This window comes from Malaya genurostris, chromosome 3 (genome assembly GCF_030247185.1).
Source record: "Malaya genurostris strain Urasoe2022 chromosome 3, Malgen_1.1, whole genome shotgun sequence".
Lineage (NCBI taxonomy): Eukaryota > Metazoa > Arthropoda > Insecta > Diptera > Culicidae > Malaya > Malaya genurostris.
In genome coordinates this window covers 214,664,002-214,690,914 of record NC_080572.1, presented here as the reverse complement: position 1 = coordinate 214,690,914, position 26,913 = coordinate 214,664,002, and the positions used below count along the sequence as shown (strand labels likewise).

At 35.6% G+C, this 26,913-nt stretch overlaps 1 protein-coding gene across 31 annotated transcripts in view; it reads right to left on the bottom strand.

The window, feature by feature from the left end:
* Positions 1-26,913, bottom strand: part of LOC131434953 (glutamate-gated chloride channel) — a 449,131-nt gene that overhangs the window by 124,133 nt on the left and 298,085 nt on the right. For 18 of the 31 annotated variants that reach the window (XM_058602298.1, XM_058602294.1, XM_058602295.1 and 15 more), the window contains 5 exons: positions 25,412-25,476; positions 16,376-16,596; positions 16,132-16,214; positions 15,794-15,934; positions 6,260-6,334 (listed from right to left, as the gene is read on the bottom strand). In XM_058602298.1, the coding sequence (XP_058458281.1) occupies positions 6,260-6,334; positions 15,794-15,934; positions 16,132-16,214; positions 16,376-16,596; positions 25,412-25,476 (585 nt within the window). The remainder of the gene's footprint in view (positions 1-6,259; positions 6,335-15,793; positions 15,935-16,131; positions 16,215-16,375; positions 16,597-25,411; positions 25,477-26,913) is intronic. The other 13 variants (XM_058602305.1, XM_058602311.1, XM_058602304.1 and 10 more) reach the window with 1 other exon arrangement.

Genomic DNA, 26,913 nt, shown 5'->3' with positions numbered 1-26,913 from the left:
TTGATATAGATTTAAATGTGGTATTCTGTTAGGTGTTAGTGTTTTCTTCTTCCGTACCAGCACGTACCGGTGCGTACCGGTTTTTCATAATTTTGTATGACAGTTTGAAAGTTTTGACACTCATCGCCAGCTGATTCCCGAACCGGAAGTTGGATCTGGATGAAATTGCACATTATTTTTAAGGACAATAAAAGCTTTCATTTGAATCATGATTTGTAAAAATAGGTTCAACCGTTGCTGAGAAATCGAAGTGAGTTCTGTTGGTGTTGTTTTTTACTATTACCGGTGCTTTCAGAAACGGAAACCGGGGATTATTATTCCTTATCTAGACTTATACATCGACTAATGAAAAAGGTCTGCCAACTAGATGAAATCACCAGTAAGTTTTAAAAAAATCCGTACCTCTTTTAGCCATCACTTGTGGAAAAATACTCATGAAAATGAAAAATTTACACTTATCGCGCTGTAATATGGGAACCGGACGTCAGATCTGGATCAACTTTTCGAGGATTTTCTAATGAATTTCAAGACCTTTGATTTGCAATTTAGTTTGTGAAAATCGGTTAAGAAATTTCCCAGGATATTAAGTGCGCATTTTTTCATAGATTTGTACATATCACATTCCGGAACTGGAAGTCGGATCGTGATGAAATTCAATACCAATAAGACCTTCCGTTTGAATCTAAGTTTGTGAAAATCGGTCAGGCCATCTCGGAGAAAATCGAGTGACATTATTTGTCACATACACACATACACACATGTACATTTTGTGATCTCGACGAATTAAGTCGAATGGTAATGGACACTCGGTCCTCCGTTTAAAGGTCGGTTTGTGATTGCATAGCCTTTCTATATGAGTATTAAATGTGCTAAAACTAGCAATTTCCGACCACTTGAAAATCATAGAAAAGTGCAGAAAATGTGAAAACGGGTACCACATTAGTTGAACGAAAGAAAGAAAGAAACCCTTGAGCCATTTTTGAAATGCTACAAAGGAAAGTCATTTTCGCATCGTAATCAATATCGCGACAGGCGATGAAAAATAAATCGTTTTGAGAACCCTAAGCGCAAAAAAACAAGGATTAGTCCAAATGAGGTCATCGATTGCAGAACCAAATAGATTCGGCAAGAAAAATAGAAACTTTTTATGTCATCAGTGTGGCGTTGTCGATTTGGAATTGCTGATACAGAGTAAAACGGTTGATACTCAATGCTTAAATAAATAAAAATTATCGATTTAAACCGAGCAATTCTGTGAAAATGATCATCATATAGAACTAGTAAGAGGAAAGTAATACTTCTTCATAACAATGTTTCGTATCACACTTCGAGATCGATCCGGGACAGACAGAGGAGTTCGGACGGGAAGTGCTATAATATGCCACTTTCTCCGCAGTTCTAGCCCTTTCAGATTAGTACCTATTTGTATCAAAAAGGGACCATTTTTCTTCGAATCGAATGGGGTGGATTATTTTTTTTTTTGGCGAGGAATCCAAATTTTGTTAGCAATATGGAAAAATTGTATGGGTATCTATGAATAATACTTTAAACAAATAAACATTTATTATTCCTTCTCAAATAATAAGGCTTTTTTTGTTTGTCATCTCTCGTTTGATACTTATATACAGTCACGTACCCAGAGAGGGGCCCCTCCCGTAATCAAAAACATATAATTATTTGAAATGCCTCAGACATGTGTTACAGAAATAACAAGACAGTAAACGTAATGAAATGTAATACAATATCAGTTCCAGTGGAAAAGTTTGATGTGTATGTTAAAAACAGCCGTAAAAGGCACACCGAGAATTAAGTACATAAGCAATCTTCAGTAACATTATTTTTTAATCTTTGGGCCCCTCCCGAAATGAAATCCTGGGTACGGGCCTGCTTATATACCTCGTAGCTATTCAGAAAAATATCAAAGAAAATGTTTGTTATCTACCAATACATTCTACACTCGACTTTTTCTTTCTTCTCATTCAAAGAGAAAACTTTGAAATTTCGACAGTCATCATGATTCGTTTCAAAAACAATTTTCAAATTTGGGGATCGATTAATTCCACACTGATAATCAACGGCAATGCACAGTGGTCCGAAATGGGAAATTAGCGTGACAAAAATATTTTCACTATTAAATATTAGTATTTTGTAGTTAGTGTCTTCACAAAAGTTGTTTGTAATCAAATGGCGCTCCTTTTGATGAAAAAAGTTTTTAGGGTGGTCCTTATTTGGATTGAAATCTGAAATCTAACTTTCTTAATTGTACTCAAAAATGAATTTTTTGTACAATAAAGTTGTAGGAAATTTTATTGCGAGCAACTTTTCTGAAAAAAGCACCTCTGTAGCTCTTCAATTGATCGAGTTACATCAATTTTCCCGAGTAAAAGTAGGGTGGCTCCTAAAATATCACTTTTTTTGTTCTAACTTTTTTGTGAAACGTTCCACCGACTTTTGACTTTAGAAGAGTTGTTGAACTAATCATTGCGCACAATTTTGCTCAACAAAGCTTTTACATATGAGCTACCAGTAAGAAGTTATGATTGTTTTTTCATCAAAAACTAGTCATGCTTAAAATATCAATATTCATTAGATGCCAGATCGATAAAAATGTATCCTATGCGGTTCCTGAAAGGTCTTAATATAAGAAAAAATTTAAGAGAAAATTGGAAGGGTGTTATTTTTTAACTTATTTAAATTAGTTTTAAAAATACCTTCAAAAAACTCAAAAACATTGCATAACTCTTAAACGCCTTAACGTATCAACATACTTTCTTCGGCAAAATAATATTATCAAATTAGTTCTACAAATGTTTCATACATTGTCCTCTCGAGAAATGAGACACACAAAAACTACAGCCTACAGCTGCTTAACATGACTAGTTTTTGATGAAAAAACAATCATAACTTCTTACTGGTAGCTCATATGTAAAAGCTTTGTTGAGCAAAATTGTGCGCAATGATTAGTTCAACAACTCTTCTAAAGTCAAAAGTCGGTGGAACGTTTCACAAAAAAGTTAGAACAAAAAAAGTGATATTTTAGGAGCCACCCTACTTTTACTCGGGAAAATTGATGTAACTCGATCAATTGAAGAGCTACAGAGGTGCTTTTTTCAGAAAAGTTGCTCGCAATAAAATTTCCTACAACTTTATTGTACAAAAAATTCATTTTTGAGTACAATTAAGAAAGTTAGATTTCAGATTACAATCCAAATAAGGACCACCCTAAAAACTTTTTTCATCAAAAGGAGCGCCATTTGATTACAATCAACTTTTGTGAATATACCAACTACAAAAAACTAATATTTAATAGTGAAAATATTTTTGTCGCGCTAATTTCCCGTTTCGGACCATAGTGCAATGTCAACTATTTTAACGAAACATTCTAATAAACATGCGAATATATTAGAAATAAATAACATTCTCTGAATTCTACATCGTGGTAAAGATATTTTTGAGGAATTTATTGGGGAACCCCAATAAACCATATTAAACCCCCTAAGGAAATGTTGCTATATCTTAGCTAATGAAATTTCAAAGTGAAAGTTCCATGTACTATCTTCAGTTATCATTATTTCTCGTAATTACGTACAAGTACTCGATATATGTATTATAAAATACTTGAAATATCTTATTTTTCGAAACCCTTAACAATTTTTCTTTCGTATATTTGTGGGGTAGTGTGGGACAAAATTTTGATTTCAGTTTTCCCAAACTTTTCGTGTTCCTTTGGGTCCCATAAGAACTATACAAATTTTTGACTCGATTGGTGAAACTATATTTTCGTGTCCGAGATTTAAAGTTTGTATGAGATTTAGTATGGGGAAACTGTCTTTTTACGAAAAAATCAGCTAAAGATCAACCTATAGACTTTAAAAATCAGTACATGTATTATTGTCGTAAAAAAATTAACAACAATAGGACATTTATAGAAAAAGTTTTTAAAGGTCCGAACAATGCACAGTGGTCCCAAACATGTCAAAACAAGCGTTTTTTTATTTGCGTTTCAGAGGATAATTTTGGAGCTTTCATGTCTCCAGAAGAATTTCTGTTTGAAATAGTCCACTTCTTTTAATATAATCAAAGTTGTCATTAATCCACCTACAAGTGAGTTAAAAAAATTATTTCACATACAATACGAGATAGAGTATTTATGTCTTTGGAAAAGTTGTAGATCATATTGAAACAAGAAAACATGCCGAAGACATGAGCACTTTACAATGCATTGGTGTCGAGATATGATGCATTGTTTATTGGAGACCTCCAAGATCAAGTTTTTCCATCATAACTTTTTTCAATGAATTTTTAGAACTTTCGGATGTTCTACAATTATGTTTTAATTATCAAAATACATGTTTTTGTCAAAGGTTGCATATTTTAAAGTTAACAAACTTAAAAGTTTTCGAGCAATTTAATTTTAAAACACTACATGTTCAAGTATCAATATCTCGAAAATGTGGAAATATGTGGAACCAATTTCAATAAAGTTTGAAAGTATGATCAGAACACTCTCAGAAAAATTAGTAGTCACAACTTAAATTCGCTTAAATTTTTATGAAATCTCACTTTTAAAAAAAGTATGCCCTAACATTCCTCAATATATAATTAGCACCCAAACAGTATTCATTACCCAGCATCTTAAATTCTATATTTATCAAAGTATTGAGAAAATAGGAGCAGTTTGGAAACTTCAAATACTCCTATTTATCGCTAACTTTGATCAATTTTGAATTCAAGGTGCAAGGATAATGAATACTGTATGCTGTATGGGTGCTACATACATATTAGGTAAAGTTAGAACATGCTTTTTTAAAAGTGTGTTTTCGTATCAATTAAAGTGAATTTAAGTTGTGACTACTAATTTTTTCTAATAGTGTTTTGATCATTCCTTCAAACTTTGTTGAAATTGGTTCCACATATTTCCATATTTTCGAGATATTGATAAGTGAATATGTAGTATTTTGTAATTTGTAATAAACTGTTTAGTTTGTTAATTTTGCAATATGCAACCTTTGACAAAAATATCTACATTTTGATAATTGATATATAATTGTAGAACTTCCGAAAGTTCTAAAAATTCATCGAAAAAAGTTATGATGGAAAAACTTGACCTTGGAGGTCTCCAATAAACAATGCATCATATCTCGACACCAATGCATTGTAGAGTGTTCATGTCTTCGGCATGTTTTCTTGTTTTAATACGATCTACAACTTTTCAAAAGACATGAATACTTTATCTCGTATTGTATGTGAAATAATTTTTTTAACTCACTTGTAGGTGGATTAATGACAACTTCGATTATATTAAAAGGAGCGGACTATTTCAAACAGAAATTCTTCTAGAGACATGAAAGCTCCAAAATTAACCTCTGAAACGCAAATAAAAAAACGAGTGTTTTTTACATGATTGGGACCACTGTGCAATGACTCATTTCTCACCCCACTGCTGCCTACATGCACGATGTAAAAGCTCACACGGACCTTTACTTATAAAAAAAAAACAAATAATCGTACAGAGAAAAAGTTATTAGTAATTAAAATGTGGAGAAATTTACGAAATTTGAATTTTGCGAAATGACTCCAAGGATAGTATAGCCAAGAAAGATGAAGTCCTACGTCAGAAAATGTTTCTGAAAATTTTTCGCGGATTACGGGTGGAAAATAACTGCTTAAAACATTTAAGATCCCAAAACCTATCCTTATCAAACCTCAAGGCTATGAATTGAAAGATTTGATTTATCAATTCCGAACAACACTTCAAAAGCATTAAAGATTTTTTTGTCTAATAATGGTTTCTATCCCTTTCACACTTAATAACCCAGAATATAATTACATCAGATCCATCAACAATAAGGCCATTTGTCGACGGGGTCTGGTGAAGAGTCTCATCGATTAATTTGAAAAGATCCATCATAAAACTCTTGAAAAGTTCCAAAAACAATTTGCAGCAGCGGTAGACACTCCATTAAAATTGAATTGTCTATCGTTTTGGCATCCCGAAAATCCAAACCTGTCTCGAAGCTATTGTCGAATATCTCTCTCGAACCATGGGAGAACCAGGAGTGAGCCCCTTACCAAAATGTGCCATCTATCAAAACTGAACACTGTAATAAGTCTGCGGCCGCGCATAAGAACGGGATGAAGCGGGGAGGAAGGTAACTCAATGTACGGCGGTGATAAACGATAAACTAATATAATAACAGAAAACGACGCAACAGAATGTTAAGATCGATTAATCAAATTTTCAAACAGTTTTATGTACCTTGCTCCTCAAACCGCCTCTGACATAAATTACAGAGAAACTCTTCGTCTTCCTCTGACAAAGTTTGTCCTTCGGCTACTCGTTTTGAGTGGTTTATCGTGGTAAGTTTGTGGAGAGGATTTCGCGGGGTTTGGTTTGTGTGTGTTTTCGATATTCGAGGCAATTTTTTGAATGAGAAACAGAAACGGTTGGTGCCTTTAATTAAAATTGATTAACTGCTGTAAATATGAGAAATGAGGTTTGCTTATCAAGCTAAATTGTTTGAACAAGAGTGTTTGAACACATCGAAAGAAGAAATGGAGTCGGGGTTGCTAGCCAAGGCAAACAAAAAAAATCAACGAAAAACAAAAAACTTTGTGCGAAAAAGTTCTCCTGAACTATCTTGAAGTGTGTACTTTAGTAAAGTTTTAGTTTGTTCGATGGCGGACTTAAAACGATGAATAATTTACCAACTCAACCATTTATACATTTATATAGAAGCCAAGACCAAGCGCGTGCTTTCTCACTGCATTATTTATTCATTTTGAATGGTTTCAATGTGTATACAACAGTTGTATTCTAAATTAAATTTTCTTTCGCGGGAGAAACAAATGAAGCAATGAATCGTGATGGAAGCGAAAATATTGAACTAGTCGAAACTAACAGAGTTTCGATTTTTTTTGTTTATCGCGGCACAATAATCCTGATTGCAGATGGTGGGAGGGAGGCACTGATATGAATGAAAGATGAGCGTTGTCAGCGTGAATAAATGATTTTTGTTGCCTTGAATGCACATTGAAGACGGTATGAAAATTAATTACATTTTCGTGAGTTTGAGATTATGAACGTGAGCAATGGGATGTGTTCTTGTTATTGTTAGCGTTTGAGAAATGGAGCGCGAATTCTGCTTCTGTAGCCTCAGGAAGTGATTGTGATATGAATTGTGATATTTCCTGATTGTAGAATCTAGATAATTTGTGTAACGTTATGGTAGTTGGTTTGGGTACAACAAAGCGGTTAAACCACAGCTGGAGATTTTCGTTCGGAACTCTAATTGACTCTGATTGAATTAACAATGTATAAACCAAAACCAAAAAACAGTCAAATGGTTATCATAACACGGATCGATAAAATAATATGGTGATCGTTTCAAAGTATAGCAATAAATTGACCAACATAAATACAAATATTATACAGTCAGACTCGGGCAATAATGAATCCCAGAGCGCATGGGATTTCGACTGATTGCGGCTGTGACCAATTACCCTCCACCTCTGCCAATAGATATCACCATACATACTTCAGGAAGTTTGTTGCAGTTGCTTAGACTCACAATTCAGAGCCGTATGTTATGCAGTTAGTTTATTAATTTTGTTGCATAGTTAAAATAGTTTGAAGAAAAAATTGATTTTTTACCGTGAAAATTTTTTGTATTCTTCAGTATAATCTTCATCTAGACGGATACACTTGACCCATCGGTCTTCCAATATTGTCCTTTGAAAAAAAAAAAAGATTTCTCAAAACCTTCAAAATAGACTTCCATTTCTGCAATTTCTTCAGCATTCGACGAAAAATTCTTTCCCTGTAGAAACCTTTTCAGTTGTGAAAATAAATAATAGTCGCTGGGGGCCAGGTCTGGAGAATGCGGGGGATGGTGGACCAATTCGTACAGCAAATTTCACCGTTGCTTTTATGCATGAATACGCTGGTGCGTCTTTTTCCTTAGCTTGATGAAAACTAAAACTCGTCTGACACGATCAGCTGTTATTCAAATACTAAAAGATAGATTGTCATGAAATTTGGTATTGGGTCACCTTGAGGCTTGTTCTCAACAAAAATATACACGGTTCGGAACTATTCACGTCGTTTCTGTGAGAGGCCCGGGCATTTTCATTCCATGTAGTATTATGAAAATCTTAACATACGGAAGAATGCAGGTACCCAAAAAGTTTTTAAGGAACTTAAAGTTTGTCAAATGGTTAAGTATTATTTCGGAATTCTTTTATAATACTGAGTTAGTGTGATTGAGTTAGTGTGTAATATATCTGAAATTTTTCCCCTACCAACTTGTTCAAAAATCAACTAAAAACTGTTCTAAATCATTATGATTTCTGGTTTGTGTATCATATTATAGATCTTGAAATCCTAAAACACTTTCCCAAAGACAGGCCCGTACCCAGGATTTGGTTTCGGGAGGGGCCCAGAATGAAAAAAATAATGTTACTGAAGATTGCTTAGATAGATAAATTCCAGTGCACCATTTACTGGCGTTTTTAACAGACACCTTAAACTTTTACACTGAAACTATCATTATTAGATATTTATATAAAATTTGTGACTATGATCGAGAGAAAGTTATTATACTACATTTCTTAACGTTTAATGTCATGCCATTTCAATCCCACATGTTTAAGACCTTCTAAGGCTGTGAACCATTTCGCGTTTTTTTTTAACTTTTGGTTAAAATCTGACACTTGAGTGGTTATTTTGTGTCTAGTAGTTAAGTTTAATTAAAACTGCGGCCCATTTCAAAGTTTGACGGATGGAAAGTTATTTGGGTTTATTTTGCACTGGAAATAATTTTGACTAAAGAATTGATATTAGAATTTTCTTTGCAAGATTTTTTTCAGTGTCGGAAAATAACCATCGATCTGTCAAAAACAACCATGCTTTCGAGCAGATTTATTTTTGACAACATCAAAATAACCACTCGAGTGTCAGATTTCAACCAAAAGTTAAAATTAACTACGAAATGGTTCACAGCCTAAATATCCATTTCTAGAGCACATAAATCCACAAGACTTGTGATGAATTTCGAGAAGTGGTCCGAGATAGATCCCTTACTTCGATTCGTGGAGAACGGAAAGCATCTTCTAAATTTGTAGGTTATATTGGTTGATGGCCATACAAACTTACTTTAGCTATACAGGTTTCGGTATCATGTTCCGGAAGTAGCGGTCTAAAATTCCAAAACGAAACTCGCATCGTTTTCTCAGAGATGACTTTTGGTTTGGGAATAGATAACAGTTCTAGTAGGCCAAATCAGGTGAACAAGGTGGATGGGCAAGTAATTGGAGCACTAAATCGTTGATTTTAACTATGGTAGCGATGCTCATGTGCTGCATGTAAGGCTCTTTCACAGTGATTTCGGTCTTTAATCAATTTAGTACTCCAAAAGTATACTATGACAGTCTCAGAAAACTGGCATCATGACCCATTGAGCCTCCCTTCCAGGCACTCGTGCCGAGACGACTTCAGTCCATTGTCGGGTAATCATTTATTTCTCTGTCGTATAATAATGGATCCAGCCAAACTTGTTCTCGAAGTGCACTTGCGCTCGTATTTTTAGTCCCAAATAAGTATGTGCGAGATCCAGCGACATCTTTCTAATTTGCAGAATCTTTTAAATTTTCAATTAAAGATGTTTTAACCATATGGAAGAGGCGAATCTTCGGGGTAGAAAAACTTTCTGATCCTATGTTCGGGGTTGGGAATCGAACCCAGGCGGGCTGCGTGAAAGACATCGACTTACCCATCACGCTATACACGTCCCTTTGCAGAACCTTGCTCAACTATGGTATGCTCGCGCACTTTTATATTTCAGTCATCCAGAATAATTAAGTGTCTTTTTATTATTGTCGTTTATTTTGCCCCGTATTAAATTTTCATTTTATTTAGTTTTGACACTGTTCGCTTCGAATCAAACATTTTTTTTATTTCTGTTTATGATTTCGGGAGGGGCCAGGGCCCCTCGGGCCCCCCCTCTGGGTACGTGCCTGCCCGAGGAAACCATCATAATTGGTCATCTTGATCTTAAGTAACAGATTCAATTGCATACGAGCGCTACGAAGAGATGAGCTTAGAACTCCCGAACATTCTTTTTGAAAACACCGATACTTTGTATCATCAGGTTTTTGAGACATAGCTCAATCCAGTTTCTATCGTAAATTTCCAAGGCCTACTAAAGCTATTCGGTGAATGAGTTCTTAATCAACATATTACTCATAATGTTTATTTTGATATCCCAATCAACTTCCAAGAACAAAATCCGATTTAAAGGCATTTTTATTTCTTGGAAGTTGTTGTCAGCTTTTTCATTTAGGATCATTTTGTAATCTATATCATTTATTGAAGCGGATGTATTTTTGTTCTAGCCTAACTCCGGAACAACAAAATAGGAGAGTTTTTAGTAACTGCTTTTAAACAGAGAGTTTCAAGCTTAACGGATTCACCGAGAAACGATGAATTCTTGAAGAGTATAGGTATTACTTGTACATCAGAATGGAATATAGGAGTACGTTTAGATATGAGTTGGACGTAGTAAGTGTATCGAACATGGTGGTTCTTAGGAAAACTTGATTTGACTTGACCAAAAAACGATACTTATTGGCAACCATAGACATAGTTTTGTAGCTCAGTGATGATCATAAGGATATTTATATAGAGAGGGAGTAGCATCCATAACAAATGGGTTAAAATTAGTCAACATTGAAAATGGAATACACTGCGAATTAACGAAACTAACAATTATATGAGATTGAATTTCAAGTAATGTTTCCTGAATATTAATTATTGAATATTAAAACATTGAATGATAAAATATGTATCGTTCAAAGAACTTGAAATGTAATTTCCAAACTTATTCCGAAACAACGGGTTTTCACTAAACTCGGAATCGAAAATAGTTTCACTTTAGATGTGAATTCCTAATGATATTCTATAGGAGGAAAATATATTGAGTTTATTTGGTTGGTCGAATCGGAATACTATGCTTCGTGATATCTTTAAATTTTATTGAGCAACAGCAAATAATGTTAACATATAGGCGTGATATGTGATTGGTAATAATTATACTGATAGGAAAATCATGTCCAATTACAAAGCATGTTATGCATATGATCAATATTACCCAATTTAGCTTGAATATTATATACAGAGTGTTCCGCTGTGCGTTCGAGACATGCCAAATCCTGCGCTCTTGTTGTTTATATAAATTAAATTCATAATAAATAGCGTTTTATTGGATTCGATCTAAATAGTGCATGAACATACCAATACCAATCAGCTGGAAGTAGAATTTTTTTTGCTTCTATTATCACTATTTGGTGTGGAATATTTTTTCAAAAATTTTGCAGTGCGTGTTGCCATTGCGTAGTGGAAGCTTTAAAATTTATATTATCAATATGATTACGATCCAAACCGATTTTTTTTATAAGACCTTATTCTAGCATTTATTTCCTTTCATTTAGTATTCATTTTACAGCATTCATTTTACAGCAATTTAAACTTCCGGTTGCGAAATCGAACACAGTGTGCATCAATCGAGAACATTTGTTGAAACTACGTAAACCGTGCCGTAATGAAATCGGTATTTTTTCCAACTCTGATGAAAAGGAGTGTTAAAGGAACTTTCCCGAAAGATACAAATTTATAATTTTCGCCAATTCGAACACCCTTTTGCACATTAATTTACAAAAATCATTGATGCACATGCTCTTTTAATATTTCTATTCCCCCCGTACCGTACCGCAAATCATTTAATTTCGCCGTTACTTTTATGCAAGAATGCGCTGGCGCGTCTTTTTTCATAGCTTGATGAAAACAAGAACTCACCTGACATGGTCACTAGTGGGTGGATAGATTGTCATGAAATTTGATATCTAGAGGCTTGTTTTCAAAAAAAAATATACACGGCTCGAAACTATTCACGTTTTTTCTGTGAGAGGTCCAGGACTTTTCATTCCATTTAGTATATAATTTTTTGATCTTGCAGGAACCAGTAATTATAGTACCTCAAAATCATTACCAATTTTGTGTGACGGATGATCAGCATTGATTTTGATCGATGTGATTCTAAGATCACGATCACCTGATTGTGATCTTTATTGGAAAAGACCACAAGCGATTACGATTTGATAAATTTTTGATCTTGTATGTAAACCCAAATAATAAAATTGAACGAATTTGGCGAGAATCAGTCCCTTTAGACGAGGACAAATATTTCTTGTTCTTCGCAGGGATCTCAATTATATTTCTACTGGCGAAATGAACGTAGGGCGAGTTTCACGAGAAATTCAATGTAATTTCTAGAGGAAGAGGATAGTAAATGTCCCTAACAGAGTGAGAAAAGGGTTCTAAGGTAAAACTGAGTACCTTGAGTAGCTAGCCATGAGCCGAGTTAGATGAAGATGTGTATTTGACATCGCAGGACTATAGATACTAGGAAAGGTTAAGTATGGTTTTATATTCCAGCATAACACTGGAATGCCTCTGGAACTTGGCATGAGAACCGTTTATATCCCAAAGGTAACGAAAAGAGTATATTTTTGGAAGTAGAACTCGAAGATCTAGGGAATACAAGACGAACTTTGGTAATAAGGTATTGACAAAATATCAACCAAAATTTGAGGGTTTCCCAAGTAGCACATGTAACTTGTTCATAAAAAAATAAAATAAAACAGATGCTCCATAATGGTCGCATGACAAACACGACGAAACAAGTCGTATTATGATGGTGACAATGGAGTCAAAATAATGTTACGAATTGACATCTCATCCCACTAAGTTTTTAGTCGGCAACTCGTCACCGTAACAAAATATGACAATGAAAAAGTGACAGACTACAAGACAAAGTTAAGTAATGATTTCATATCGGTTTCCGTATTCGTTGTGATGCAACAAAGAAATACAATTACAGTGTCAGTTGAAAGCTTCTGTACATTATCCCAAACAATAATATTTAATCAATAAGTAGAAGAAGTAGAAAATTCTTTCAGTTTAAAAATATTGGCTATAGTTAAATCAGCGCTTATACGCAAATTTTTTGCCGGTACATGTGCGAAGCAAACTTGTTTCGTTTTGGGAAGTACATTCTCTCTACCAGAGAGAATATTTCTACACTTTGTCACGGCAGTGTATACATGGAAAAACTTGTGCCAATGGCTACCATTATGATCAGGGAATGAAGTATTCATTAAATTTGAATAAAAATGCAATTTTTAATTATTGCGACTGGTCAACTGTTTTAACTTTGGTGTATGAAAAACTAATATTAAAAACAAAAAAGTTCTATCTGAACACATGTCGACATTTTAGCTGTAAATTTAATATGACGGGTATAAAAATATGAATATTATTTTGTATGTCGATGTTCTGAAATCCAAAATATCGAAGGCGCGCATGTTTTCAATAAGTACAGTGATCAACTTCACCATAAATATCGAATAGCACTTAGATTTAGAGTAAATATAGTGAGTTTAAAAAGGATTGAATTCTATATTTTAACTCTGATTATCGGATTCCAATTGTTGGTCGTAAATGTTGAATGGGAAAAACATCAACAAATTGTAACTTGACATTAGCTTATATTTTCTGTTTCATTGTGACTGATGTGCGCGCTGAATCAAATCAAATACATTCGCTATCTGAGAAGTTGTTTGGCAACCCTCGGTAAGTCGCACAAGCTCCGCCTCTTACGCTTTTCAGGTTACATAGCAGTTGTAATGCACGTTGTAAAGTCTTCTACTTGTTCCATGAATTTGTGACATATAAGTTACTGTCATTGAAGTGTAATAACGTGTGCTACTTGGGTTCCGTTACTTGAACTATAATTATAAGGTGTTTCTTATGCGGAGAACACGTGCCGCATACAAAACGTAGCTTGGTATTTTCATTAGAAAAAAAAAACATTTTTGTATCACATAACTTTCCAGATTCATAAAAGTTACCGGGAGAAAAATAAGCATTTAAGTTCACGGATATCCGAATCCGAAGTGTTGAAGTATGCCAATATGTGTACGGGTACTATTCGTTGACATATGATAGTTTTTTTTTTGTTATCCATGTTGCTAGTATTTTTTTATCCATGTCTCTTGAATTTGAACCTTACTGGCCATGTGTAGTTTGGAAACGTACGGATTATTGTTCAATCGGATTGTCTTCTAAGTTGTGGTTCAGTTTGCTGGTGGGAGTTTTGTATTTAGATATTTGGATTTGGATAACAGGTTTTCAAATTTGCAATATTGTCATTCGTCAGATCTTTTCCGGTCTTGCCTTTACGAAACATTTTAGGGCAACACCGGGTAATTCAGCTACCTCAAAATATATATATTCAAGTTCACTTACTTCATCAGATTGAGGGACTCCAAATTATGCCCACCATTTGGTAAACATTGAGATCATTAGAAATTTGATTTAAATTCGCATTCTTCCAAATGCTAAGATACTTTATGTTTAAACCATTTTATCTGTTATAAGCAAATGAATTATTTCGTTTTCATTTTAAAGCGCTCTGGTGAATTAGTCCCCAAAAAATTGTGTATCGAAGAGCTCTGCTTTGTGGAGCCCAGCAACTACGTAAAAGTAAGAAATAAGTCATGTGCACTTTGCACAAATTCGCTACCCACGAGGTACCAAACCCCCAAATGACGAACTACAATAAGTTTCCTGAAGAATGGATGATAACATCTAGTGGCAGATGCGAGATCACAGCCGAAATACCATATGCTCTGGAATCAGGGTTCGGTTGGGTTTGAAATAGGATAGAATCTAACTCTAATCAATTTGTTTTTGATTGAAATTCAAAGTATAACTATACTAAAAAATAAAAGAAAACGTTTCTAAACGACAGTAAATAAAGCACAAGAAATGTTGTGTGGAACAATGAAAAGACGAAAAGTTCATCTTTTAAATTCTGTGTTATGAAAAGAATGGTGTCATTCGGAGTGCATTCGGGAACTCTTTAGATTGTTAATCATCAGCCCTTGAAGGGTGGGATGGTGGTGTTCCGAAGGTCGTCTGTAGGTTGGAGCAGTAACCTTCGTTTCCATCATTGATTCCGATTCGCTTTCGTGGTGTAGCGTTTGGGTGTTGTTTTTTGTGAATGAACTTGTGTGTAGATGTGGTATTATATCGGGCGATCAAAGGGAAATAAGCACGAGAAGTTATTGGCAAAAGCTATAAAATAAAGGGATGTGAAACGAAAACAGTTGTTCGTTCTGGATGGTTGCTTCGTGGGATTTATTTTATGTACACTCGGTAAAGTTTATTTCTCGTACAAATGAAATGTTCTCGGTGGTATATAGATGAAACGCTTAAGCTGAAGTTTACAACTCAGTCCCAATGTTCATTCACTTATTTTGGCCTTTAAGCGAATATATCCAGATGGTAATGGTTATGATGATCTGACATTCGTTGATTAAAATATTAAGCTGGTTATCGTATGAAATAATTTGCCTTAATCTAACCTGGTAAAAAAACTAAAATCTCGAATACGATAGAAACCATAATCTATATCTATAGCTATCCAAAACAAGCATCAGTGGGAAACAGAGAGACCCTTGCAGGATGAAGAGAGAAGAATATCTAGTACACCTAATAGAATAATATATGTATATATGGAAACAAAAATCTCTAAAGTGGAAATACTTTTGGGTACTTTGGCTGCAGAAAAAATCTCTTAAAATCCATGTATACAAATATTTGCCACTTTAAAGTAGAGGGTGGCACAAAAAAAACACGAGGAGAACTTGAATCGGCAAATGAAAGCTAACTCACCTCGCCAGCTGGCTTTGATGGGGCAGGTTATCGTTTGGTTCTGGATCAAGTACGCATTAAGCGTTGTTAGTGAAGGACTCTTCCGGAGAGTGTCCTCATCGTTTTTCCAAACATACCGTATTGCAGACTGCTCGTACGATACTGTAGGGAGGGAAAAGAATTGATAAGAATTAGTTTTTTTTGAAGAATTTCAGAGTTCCTTCTGGTATTCAGAAAAACTCATCTATCAAATTTGATCTAGACGTTTGCATGCAGTGTTTAGCTCAGGTAAATAGTTGTACAAAGTTGACGAACAGAAGATTATTTACACAAATGTTAAGTTTTAGGAAAATACTTACTGCTTTCTAAAGCAAATGAACACAGCGGATCATCGAATGGAAAAATATTCAGTCTACCTTGACACGACAGAATCAAGTGCCGCCTGTGAACAGACAAATTAAATCAGTTAACATGAGATGTTTATGAAATTGTAGTATGGATAGAATTTGATCCGAAGTAATCGATTTCATTGATTCGGAACAATATATTGAACTGTTGGAGTTTGTTAAAACAGAAAGAACAAATGAATTTACTACGACTTACCTCATAAGATAGTTGATAGTACCGTTGCGGTATATCCTTAGCGCAAAGTGCATTGGTATGATCGGATCCTTGAAGTCCCCATGCATGATGAAGTACGTATCCGGCAACCAAATGTCTTCGTGGTGATGGATTGCATTTAGGAATTCGTACTGCGAGTGGTTTGCGTATCGCAACCGGGGATCATACCATTGCTGTTGCAGTAAGAATTCTACTTCGTATTTCTGTGCGGTGCGAAGAGATGGAAAGAGACAAGAATATAGTATGTTGACAATTCTTCGAAAGTTTTCAACGAAAGGAGGTTTAACATATTTGTACTCGTTTTGTCGGGTATGATGATTCTAATATCACACATGTGTCACGAAAATGAAGTGCTTCTAATTGTCAGTGAGAGTCAATGAACTGCTGATAATTGTTTTTTTTGTATGCTACAAATCTCCCACGATTTGCAAGATACTTTGGGCAGCCTGTCTACACACGGGATGTTCAGATGGTTATATAATTCTCTACGGAAAAAACTGAGTTGGTTGTGTTCTCTTTACGTTTCGTCTTCGACTCGTCAGTGCATAACAGTTTATGTTGAACTGTTATGTCAAACGATCATATCCGTACTGTATTTTATAGTATATTACTGTATTTTCGACCCAAATTCTGCGCATTGTGTTTTACCCTCAAACGTACTGTATTTTAATTTGTACTGTATTCTTCCATTGGAATGTTTTTCACACTAAAAATAAATACATTTTAAATCTTCTTTACTAAAAATTTTAAATCTTTAACGCATCTAATTTCGATTTGAGGCAATACAAAACGTTAGAAACGTCGAGCGTAACTAACACATGAGCTGAAAAGACCTGGGCCTAACACATAGATGACACTCGTTTTATTGCAGTTACCATTTTTGGGGACTCCACTCTATCAGAAATAACAATGAAACGTTGGTTTGCTGACTTCGAACGTGCTCGTAGAAACACCGATGATGCAGAACGCAGTGGAGTGTTTGGCCATGTTTAAACATAACAAACCGGAATTTTTGCGTCGATATGTGACAATGGATGAAACATGGATTCATCACTTCACTCCAGAATCAAAACGATCGTCATATGATTAAACAGCAACTGGCGAACCTCGTCCAAAGTGCCCGAAAGCACAACAGTAGGCTAGAAAGGTTACGGCATCGGTATTTTGGGATGTGTGAGGTGTAATATTCAGTGTTGGGAAAATCATGATCAGAAAATTTTCACTATCACTCGTGAAAAGATCAGTTCAAGAAATTTTCAATCAGGTGTACAACTTTGCCGGTTTTTGCCAAAATTAAAACCTTTATTGCGAAAAAGTGCTTACAGATGTATTATTCAAAGTATTGTCCGTCGCTAGCGACATCTTTCTCACATCTTTCCGGCAATTTTCGGATCGCGGCTCGAAAAAAGGAGTCCTCTTTTGACGCTATCCATGAAGCAATCCATTTTCCCAACTCTTCGAAGGATTGAAAATGCTGATCTGCCAGGCCGTGTGCCATTGAACGGAATAGGTAGAAGTCAGAAGGGGCAACATCTGGGGAACACGGCGGGTGGGCAAGACTTTCCATTTCAGCGTTTCCAGATACTTTTTGACCACTTTTGCGACGTGAGGCCGAGCATTGTCGTGTTGGAGGATGACTTTGTCATGTCGCTCTTGATATTGTGGCCGCTTTTATTTTAGCGAGACGTTTTGAAATGGCTTGCTGACTTACTTCAAACGATTCGGCAAGCTCTTCTTGGGTTTGGCACGAATCTTCATCAAGCAAGGCTTCTAGTTGTTCATCTTTGAAAGTTTTTTCTCTTCCACCCCCATGTTTGTCTTCGACATCGAAATCACCATTTTTAAAACGTTGAAACCACTCCCGACACGTTCTTTTACTGGGGGCAGCATCACCTTAAGTTTCTGAGAGCATTCGATGCGTTTCAGCTGCTTTTTTACCATTTTTTATAAATATAAAAAATAGATATAGAATTCGCTCAAACTTTCGAAAAATTTTCCGAGGCCCGGAGGGCCGAATGTCATATACCAATCGATTCAGCTCGACGAACTGAGCAAATGTCTGTGTGTGTATGTGTGTGTGTCTGTATGTGTGTTGTCAACTAAGAGGTCGAGATCTCAGAGATGGCTGGACCGATTTTGATCAAACTAGTCGCAAATGAAAGGTCTCCCCGTCACTCAGAACGCTATTGAATGGTTTTGAGATCGGATGTTTACTTTTTGAGTTATACGAAGTTTTATGTCAAAATTTTCAGTTTTTTGACAGTATCTGTCACAATTGACCTTGAAAACAGAATATGTTTTCTGACTTAGATTTCGCACGGTAATAGCTATCCAACAAGCCATAGATTGTTAAAATCCGTCCATTTGAACGGAGATATCGAATTTTTTGTGTAAGCGACTTTTCCCCCATATTCCAGCAGTAGAAGTTCTGAGCGCTGTATGGCAAAGAAAGGCTTGGGAGTAACGTAAAACACGATTTTCCATACTGTTACATACAATAGTTTCTAAGTATCAAAAAGACTGTGAACAGCATTATTTTTCATGACATTTTGCCTCGGACCAATTTTAGCACGGTTCGTTTTTGGCAACATAATCGTTCGAATATGACATATTGGAAAGATGGCAGTACTTTCGAATTCTGAACAATTTCATAATTATATTGATTTAAACTGCTTACAGCAATAAATGCTGGAAGAACAAAACACCCATATACCATTTGAACCAGTTCGTCGAGATCAGCAAATGCGTATGTGACAAATAATTTCACTCAATTTTTTATCTTATTTTCGAAGATGACTCAATCAGTTTCTACAAACTCAGATTCATATGAAAATTCGTATGCTCCTAAACAAGGTTCCTGAATTATGTTTGGATCCGACTTCTGGTTCCGGAACTACAGGATGATATGTGAAACGAAATTAAAATTGTGTAACTTATTTTCCTCGTAGATGGCTGAACCGATCTAAGATTCAAATGATATCTAAGAATCATCTAAGATTTGCTGATTTGAATAGTCAACAACCAAACAAACTTATTTCAGTTTTAGTAGTATTCAGTTTTCGATTCGGAAGGCACCCAGCAATTTAACTCGTACTACGATTTCTCAAAGACGTCTATACTGATTTTTAAACATATTGAAACAAATGTAAACTAATCAGGTGAATTTGTCTGACTTCGGCTACACCGATTTTCGAATTCCGGCTCCAGTATCGAATCGTTTCTCAAAGCTCAATCGTTTTCTCAAATAAAGCCAAATCGAATCTCAGAAAAAAATTCAAATTAAAATAAACTTATAGTCCCACACAAAATTAATTAATTTTATTCAATGCTGACTTCCGATTCTGGAATTACAGGAGGATGAATTTAAAAAATTCAAACTGATATAGAAGATGATAATCCCGAAAAGCTTGAAAGTTGAACTCAAAACTATTGCAATTTATTCGTCATATGGCCATACGAATCGGTTTGGTTTATGCTGGTTCCTGAATACCGGCTCTGGAAGTACCTTAAATTACCGTAAATTCTAAAGTGGAACTCACTTCGACAATGAAAAGTTTAATCGATTGTAACCTTTTTAGATAGAGTAATGAGTGATTAAAATGTCGAATTGCAGCTTAAAACGACGGCAATTAAAATAATGTCATGAAAACCGAAGAATATTCATGAAAAAAACACATGCGGATTGATAAAAAAAGGTATCATCTCACTGATAGGTGGATTAAGCACGTTTTTCGAATTGTAACAGAAAAGTAAAACTTCCCGCAAATGGCGAGAATTGGGCACATAACCCGACATTTTTGAGCGTGAATAATACGAAAACAAGAGCATCTGTCACTGAAACGGTGATGACAATTCGTTAGGCACTGTACACACTCACTTTAAAGACGTTATCATCTATGTATTTTGACCAGCCTCAGCCGATACAGCCACCTATCGGAAAACGGTCCAAGCAAAGTTGTACACCTGATAAAAACACACAGTGACTGAAAAAAATCACTTCCGAAGTTTTCATTCATGAAACAAGCATTCACAAAACTCTGAACCTCGAAGTTCACAAGTGATTTTTTGTGTCAGCGAAACTTGATGACGAAAGAAATATCGCTAAAGAGATAATCAAAAGGAAGAAGAGTCTCCGATGGTATTTCGATGCTGAATTTTCACTACGCATCAGTTCGACACCGGAGTGATTCGTGCAAGATTTAAATATTATATTTTAATCAACTAAAAAATGTCTACCGAATAAATTCAAAACTGAATCGCAACTGAGAAATAATGACTGCAATATTTTCAATGCACGTATAGTGGTTAAAATGAACAAAAATATTTTTTCCATATTTCAACCAATGATTATAGCGACGAAAGGCTGCTTTTATTCCAGCTAGCTGATTGAACTGTACTATTTAGATTAAACCCAATAAAACGCTATTCAGCATAAATTTGATTCATAGAAGTAACAGGAGTGCAGCATTGTCAGCATGTCTCGAACACACAGTAGGCGCAATGCTTGAATGGCGCGTTTGAATTGGCATAGCAGTAGTCTGCGCTCCTGTTACTTCTGTGTACGTCATTCAAGCTAAATTAACTAATATTTTTCAATCGGCTGCATAACATGATTTGTGATCTTTTTTATTGATGTATTGATTTTTCTATCATTCTACATATTATTAATCACAGCACTTGCTGCTTTTATTAATGATATTACTCCATCACCACGTCGTCCAGTGTCGAATAAATTTCAAAGACATCACCACTATTGATTCACTTATCAACCATCAAACGCGCACTGAACATTTTCTGAAAAGTTCAATTTTTGTTCATCGGCGAATTTATTCATCATGTATTCTGCAAAGGGTAGAGATACAACGCCTATGAAAATTTCATTTCTCAAAAATCTTCTGTTCGAGAATCATATCAGCTATATTCAATGTGCAAACTTTTTTCTTAAATATCATCAAGTAGATTGTTCGCTAGTGAACTTTTCACAACAGATATTTTACCATGTGCAGTCAGTATCAGTGAGAATCACATTTGCAGAAAATCAGTACTGAACTTTTCTGCAGTGGGTTTTCTGATTTTTTCAGTCGCGATTTTCGAAATTTATATTTCTTCCCAACACTGGTAATATTTATCGACTATCTTGAGATAATATAAAATGGAAATACCATTACCATTGAATATTTTATAGCTTTATTGAAGCGTGTGAAGGCTGAAATTGCAAAAAAACGACCGCACATCTACATCCACTGTATTCGCCTGATTTGGCTCCCAGTGACTACTGGCTGCTCGCAGACTTGAGAAAAATGCTCGCCGAAAAAGAATTTCGCACGAATGAAGAGGTTATCGCTGAAAATGAGGTCTATTATGCGGCAAAAGATAAATTGTTCTATAAAAGTGGTATTGAAATGTTAGAGCGGCGCTGGAATGATAGCGTTGCTCTTGATGGAGATGAAAAATCGTGTTCTCTTTGTTATGCCCGGGACTTTTCAGCCCATGTGTTATGTTATCAGACTTATATGGAATGTGTGAGAATTTACAAGTCAATCGTGTGATTCAAGGCAGAAAATCCAATCAGCAACAAACCTATTCGCGAGTATTTGTTTAATTTTATTTTTTAAATAGTGATGTGTCATCTCGCGTTGTTTACAGTAATGTGAATAGAAGAAACTGAATACTGGTGAGATCGTTTCTTATAGATATTTCAAAAGTTTCTTATTTACAATGACTCCTCACTAAAAATCAGGCTAGACTAAACTCCATTGATTATTGAGGGAATGTTTCAACAATGGATCTACGCAAAGTTTAGGACGCGCGTGTTTATAACGTTTATAACCGTGCAGATATATCTTGCTACCGTTCTTAACTACAGAGACGCCAGGTGGAAAATTCAAATATCTTCAGACAGGGTTGCAAAAGTCTGCAATTTACAAGTATGTCTTCCTGGCAGCAATTTCTCTATAAAGTATGATACGCTAAACTGACTTTTTTGTTTCAATTATAGAGGTTTTTACCTTATGGTCATTCGCCTCTTCGGACCAGAAAAACATTCTGACCCTATGTGCGGGGGGTTGGGAATCGAACCCAGATGGGCTGCGTGAACGGCATCGACTAACCCATCATGCTATACCCGTCCCCTACGCTAAACTGAATTGTCGAGCAAAAAAAAAATAGGTCGTGACAATTTCAAAAGTCTGTAAATTTTGACGAAAATCTGCGAAAAACTCAATTTTCAAAAGTCTGCAAAAGTCTGCACAACAAAAAATGTCTGCAGCACTATGTACGAAATCTGCAGATTTACAGACAAATCTGCAGATCTGGCTTCTCTGCTTAACTATGACGTATGTATATATAGGTTAGACTGCGAGGAAGAACCATTTGGTATTTAACTATTTTGGTTAGGGAGTAGATATCGGCATTACTTCATATCGCGTAAGGCGTTGTTGCTCGATTGATGATGATCGAGTGATATCTTGTCAGTATTACGGCTGTCTATTAAAAAAACACAATGAATTAAATCGATAGCGAGCCTCGCTACATCCGACTGTCCGGAGTTTTACGAGTTCCGGAAGAAATTTCGTATTTTAGTAGGATGCACATATTAATACAAAACGCGATAAAATTGCAACGTGTTCTCGGTAGTTGGCTGCCCAGAGCAATAAACATTTGATAATACTATTCGAAAATTAACTAACAAACAACCCGTTTGTGTTGCATGTGGAAATGTAGAGGATTGCTCGGTTTCTAGTAGCAACATGTATTGAACTAACAATACTTCTTTCCCAAGTAGATCTGCATTCGGACGTTGCATGCAGGGATCAATGCAGTTTACACAATGTGAAACTATGTGCTATTCCCAAGCAAGTTGTTTAACAAAAATATTCTGCAATCTTAATTGGTTCTGATCAATAACGGAGTAGCAACACACGAGCGGTCTCTGATGCTAATGCTAGAGTTCTTTCCTATATTTCTCCGGAATAAGTAGATCACATTATCTACCAAGATAAATCCTGATCATTTCCTCACCCCACTAACACTACACTTCTTCCCTGTGATACTTGTGGTGATGCAGAGAATTCCTAAGTCAATAGTAGCAACACGTGTGGAACTACCATTCCTTCCCTTCCCATATTGACCTGCATGGGCGTGGCCATCTACGTTAGTCTACGAAGTCAGTCTACGACACTCCAACTATTATGCATTTTGGTTCAATATGAAATTTCAACTAGTTTCTGATCAATCGCGGGAAAATCACGGGCGGTCAACTAAGCTAAGCTAAACAAAGGATAGGGTGGTCCCATTCCGACCACGACGCCACGACGTTTCTCAGTTCACCTGCCACCTCAACATTAAGCGGTGTTATTTTCGAAAGCTTCTATTTAATCGTCCATTTGAAGGTATTCCGCCTTTTCTTTTCTTATTATAGCTTATATTTCCGAATATTTCAAGTGTTGACAGTCGTGAAATTCAATTACAGCGCTTAGAAAATTTGAAACTGGAATTTATTTCAACGATTAGAAAATTTTGTAACAACGATTAGAAGAAACTGAATGCAGTGTGGAGTGCAAACGGTTTCCTTAACTGTGAAAAATAATGGTTTGTCACAGCGAAGACGAGTACAAAGTGTCACCGAAATCGGAACAAGTCGATTTCTCGAATTCCACAATGGAGAATTGGAGAATGATTGAACTTTACAATTAAAATAAAATGTTTTTCGAATTCACGATTCAATGGTTCACAGCCTAATTGGATCAGCATGTGATCCTAAAATATGTTACGTTACGCTGTCTTTCATCGAATGTTTCAACCTCAGTTTATATTCAAAATTTTTTGTGCTGCTGATCCGTAACTAGGGGCAGGGAAACACATAAGCTTTTATTGACTGCTGTGGTTGCTCGGTTCCTAAATCTGTGTAACAACGGATTGGACGTAACGACGTAATGTCTTGCGATCATCATCGGATACGGGGGTATCAATTATATCAAGAATCACGTACATCTTTTAGGTTGAATCATGTAAGTGCCGTTAAATTTCATTGGACGTGCTCAGGATAAACATAAAATCTGTGAGGATAGCTTCGTGATTGAGTGGCTATGTGTGTGTTGCATCAAAATTATCACGTTTCCATATGTTCAAGCTGAAATCAAACACCTGACTTGGCCGGTTACGAATATGGTTATGAGCCATACAGTTGGCAATACGAATTGGGGAATTACAACTGAGTGATTTCTAAACGAAAAATGAAAAGCTTTAGTCAATGAGTAATGCATTTTGTTTTATTTGCAGCAAATAGGTTTATTTTCGCATTTATTATTCGAACGGTATAAATAATGACATGTTTCGAATTTGTCATAGGTTCATTGACTTCTCACAGAAAGAAATAAATAACTCAATTGACTAACAGCTGCCCCTCCCCAACCATGACGCTTTGATTCGGCACCGTCAAGAAGTTAGAAGTCGAAAGGTGGCAAAACTTTGCTCGTTACCGCAAAAAGCATCCGAATTTGGTGAACTATTGTTAACTGCTAACATCCTAAGCTGATTGTCTGCGGACGTCGTGCTGTCTCACACCACAGCAGAAGCCCTGATTGGCCTTTCCATCAGATGCTCATTCTTCCGTGGTGTCAAGTTGAAGCCAATTACGAAGGTTTCGGATATCCGCGGTGGAGATCCCTTTTTCGGATAGAAAATTCTGTTTTATGTTTCGGTTCTGCTAGCTTCCAGCAAACCACAGCCCGGATTTGTAGTTGGGAAGACAGAGAACAACAATAATGCTCTCCGGTCCCGGGTAGGATGAAAAGTTACTTGCTACGACGGACTGGCAAAGGATGCTCGTCTAGCGAACGAGATTGGGTAGCCTGTTATTATCGTTGCTATACTTTATAAGTTTTAACCAGCAATTAAAATTGTGTTAGTGAAATGGCATGATGTATGAGAAGGGTCGAAGCGATGTCCAGGGTATCTCGAATGGGGTTCAGTGGAATGAAAATAAGTGAATTTTGAAACATGCATGTTTATACTCACTAGACTAGATTCATCGGGCGATGCTAAGCTTAATAGTAGTACACTAATATTTACAGTCAGGGAGCCTGAAACAAGAGGATAGAAAAATATATTCAGTAAGCTTCAGTTGCTGTACGATTAAATGCTTTCAATTAACTAACACCGGTAGGGTTTTATTTATAGCTCTCACTATTACTGCCGTTAGGAAGATAAAGCACCAAGTGTTTTAGAGAAAATATTCTATTGAAAATTCGACAAGAAAAATGGTGAGCTTTTATGGTGATATAATTAATACCTACTAAAAATACTACTTCTTAAAAATTTGAATAGTTGTCTACTTTTAGAAGGAAATATTTTGTAATTTTACAATGCACGTATGCAATTAAAGGTAAATTCCTTCGCACATTCAACCTTAGTATTCTTCATTTTTTTTCAATAGAGTTTTGCTCGTTGATGTTACTTTGAAATGTTCAAGAGTCTTGATTCCATTTTACATCGATGATGTTTTCCAATAATTTTTGGCTTTCTCATATAGAAAGGCTATACAACCACTGTGAAAACCGACGGTTTAACCGAGGCCCGAAGTGCCAAATGTCATATACCATTCGACTCGGCTCGACGAACTGAGCAAACGTCTGTGTGTAACAACTCACTTTACTCGGAGATGATTGAACCGATTTTCACAAGCTTACACGGAACTACCGAAATTAGCTCTGCGCCTAATTCGTATTACTGTTTTTGAATTAGTTAATTTTAACAACAAAATTTCCAAAATAACTATGAAATTAGTTATAATTGAGAATTTACTTTGCTTAAAACAACTCTTATTTTTAGAGAAAAGTTTGGTTGGTGAATATCCTGGACACAAACCAGCAATATTTCAATCCAACACGAAATTCGCATTGACAACTAATTTTGTTAATAAAATCAGAAAATTTGTTTCTATTTATCTATTACCATCATTGCAGAAGGACAGCACAAAGAAAAAAATGAAATTGGTTTTATTAACCAGTTTATTACCCAAAAACTCATGAGAAGTGTCAAAGCAAAACAACCTATTAAAAAGCTTGTTGTCAAGTCTTGTTGAAACTGCTTGCAAATTGTTTTGATGTTTTTCGCATGTGTTACGATATATCCATATATAAATTTCTAAACCGATATGTAAAAATGACGTAAACTCATAGTGGAAAGTGTATTTTTTCAGAATTTGTGCGCATTTAAAGCGATTGTGCGTAATAATGTTTTTACGCGGAACAGCGAAGTGAGTTTCGAATGTTGCACTCTGATTGTATATGTCAAATTATGTTTTTGTATCGTCTAACCTTCCGGGCTACGTCGTCCGGTTTACTGCTTGTATTCGGTTTTTGTTTTCGAGTGCTCAAAGTATTCAGTGAGAGAGTTGATTTCGCGAAGTCGAATGAAGAAAACAGCGATTTAGAAGAAAAATTCTTAAAAAGAAGTTTATGTTTCGTTTATGGCCCTTATTACCGGTGTCACTACACGGTAAAAACCAAGTGAAGTGA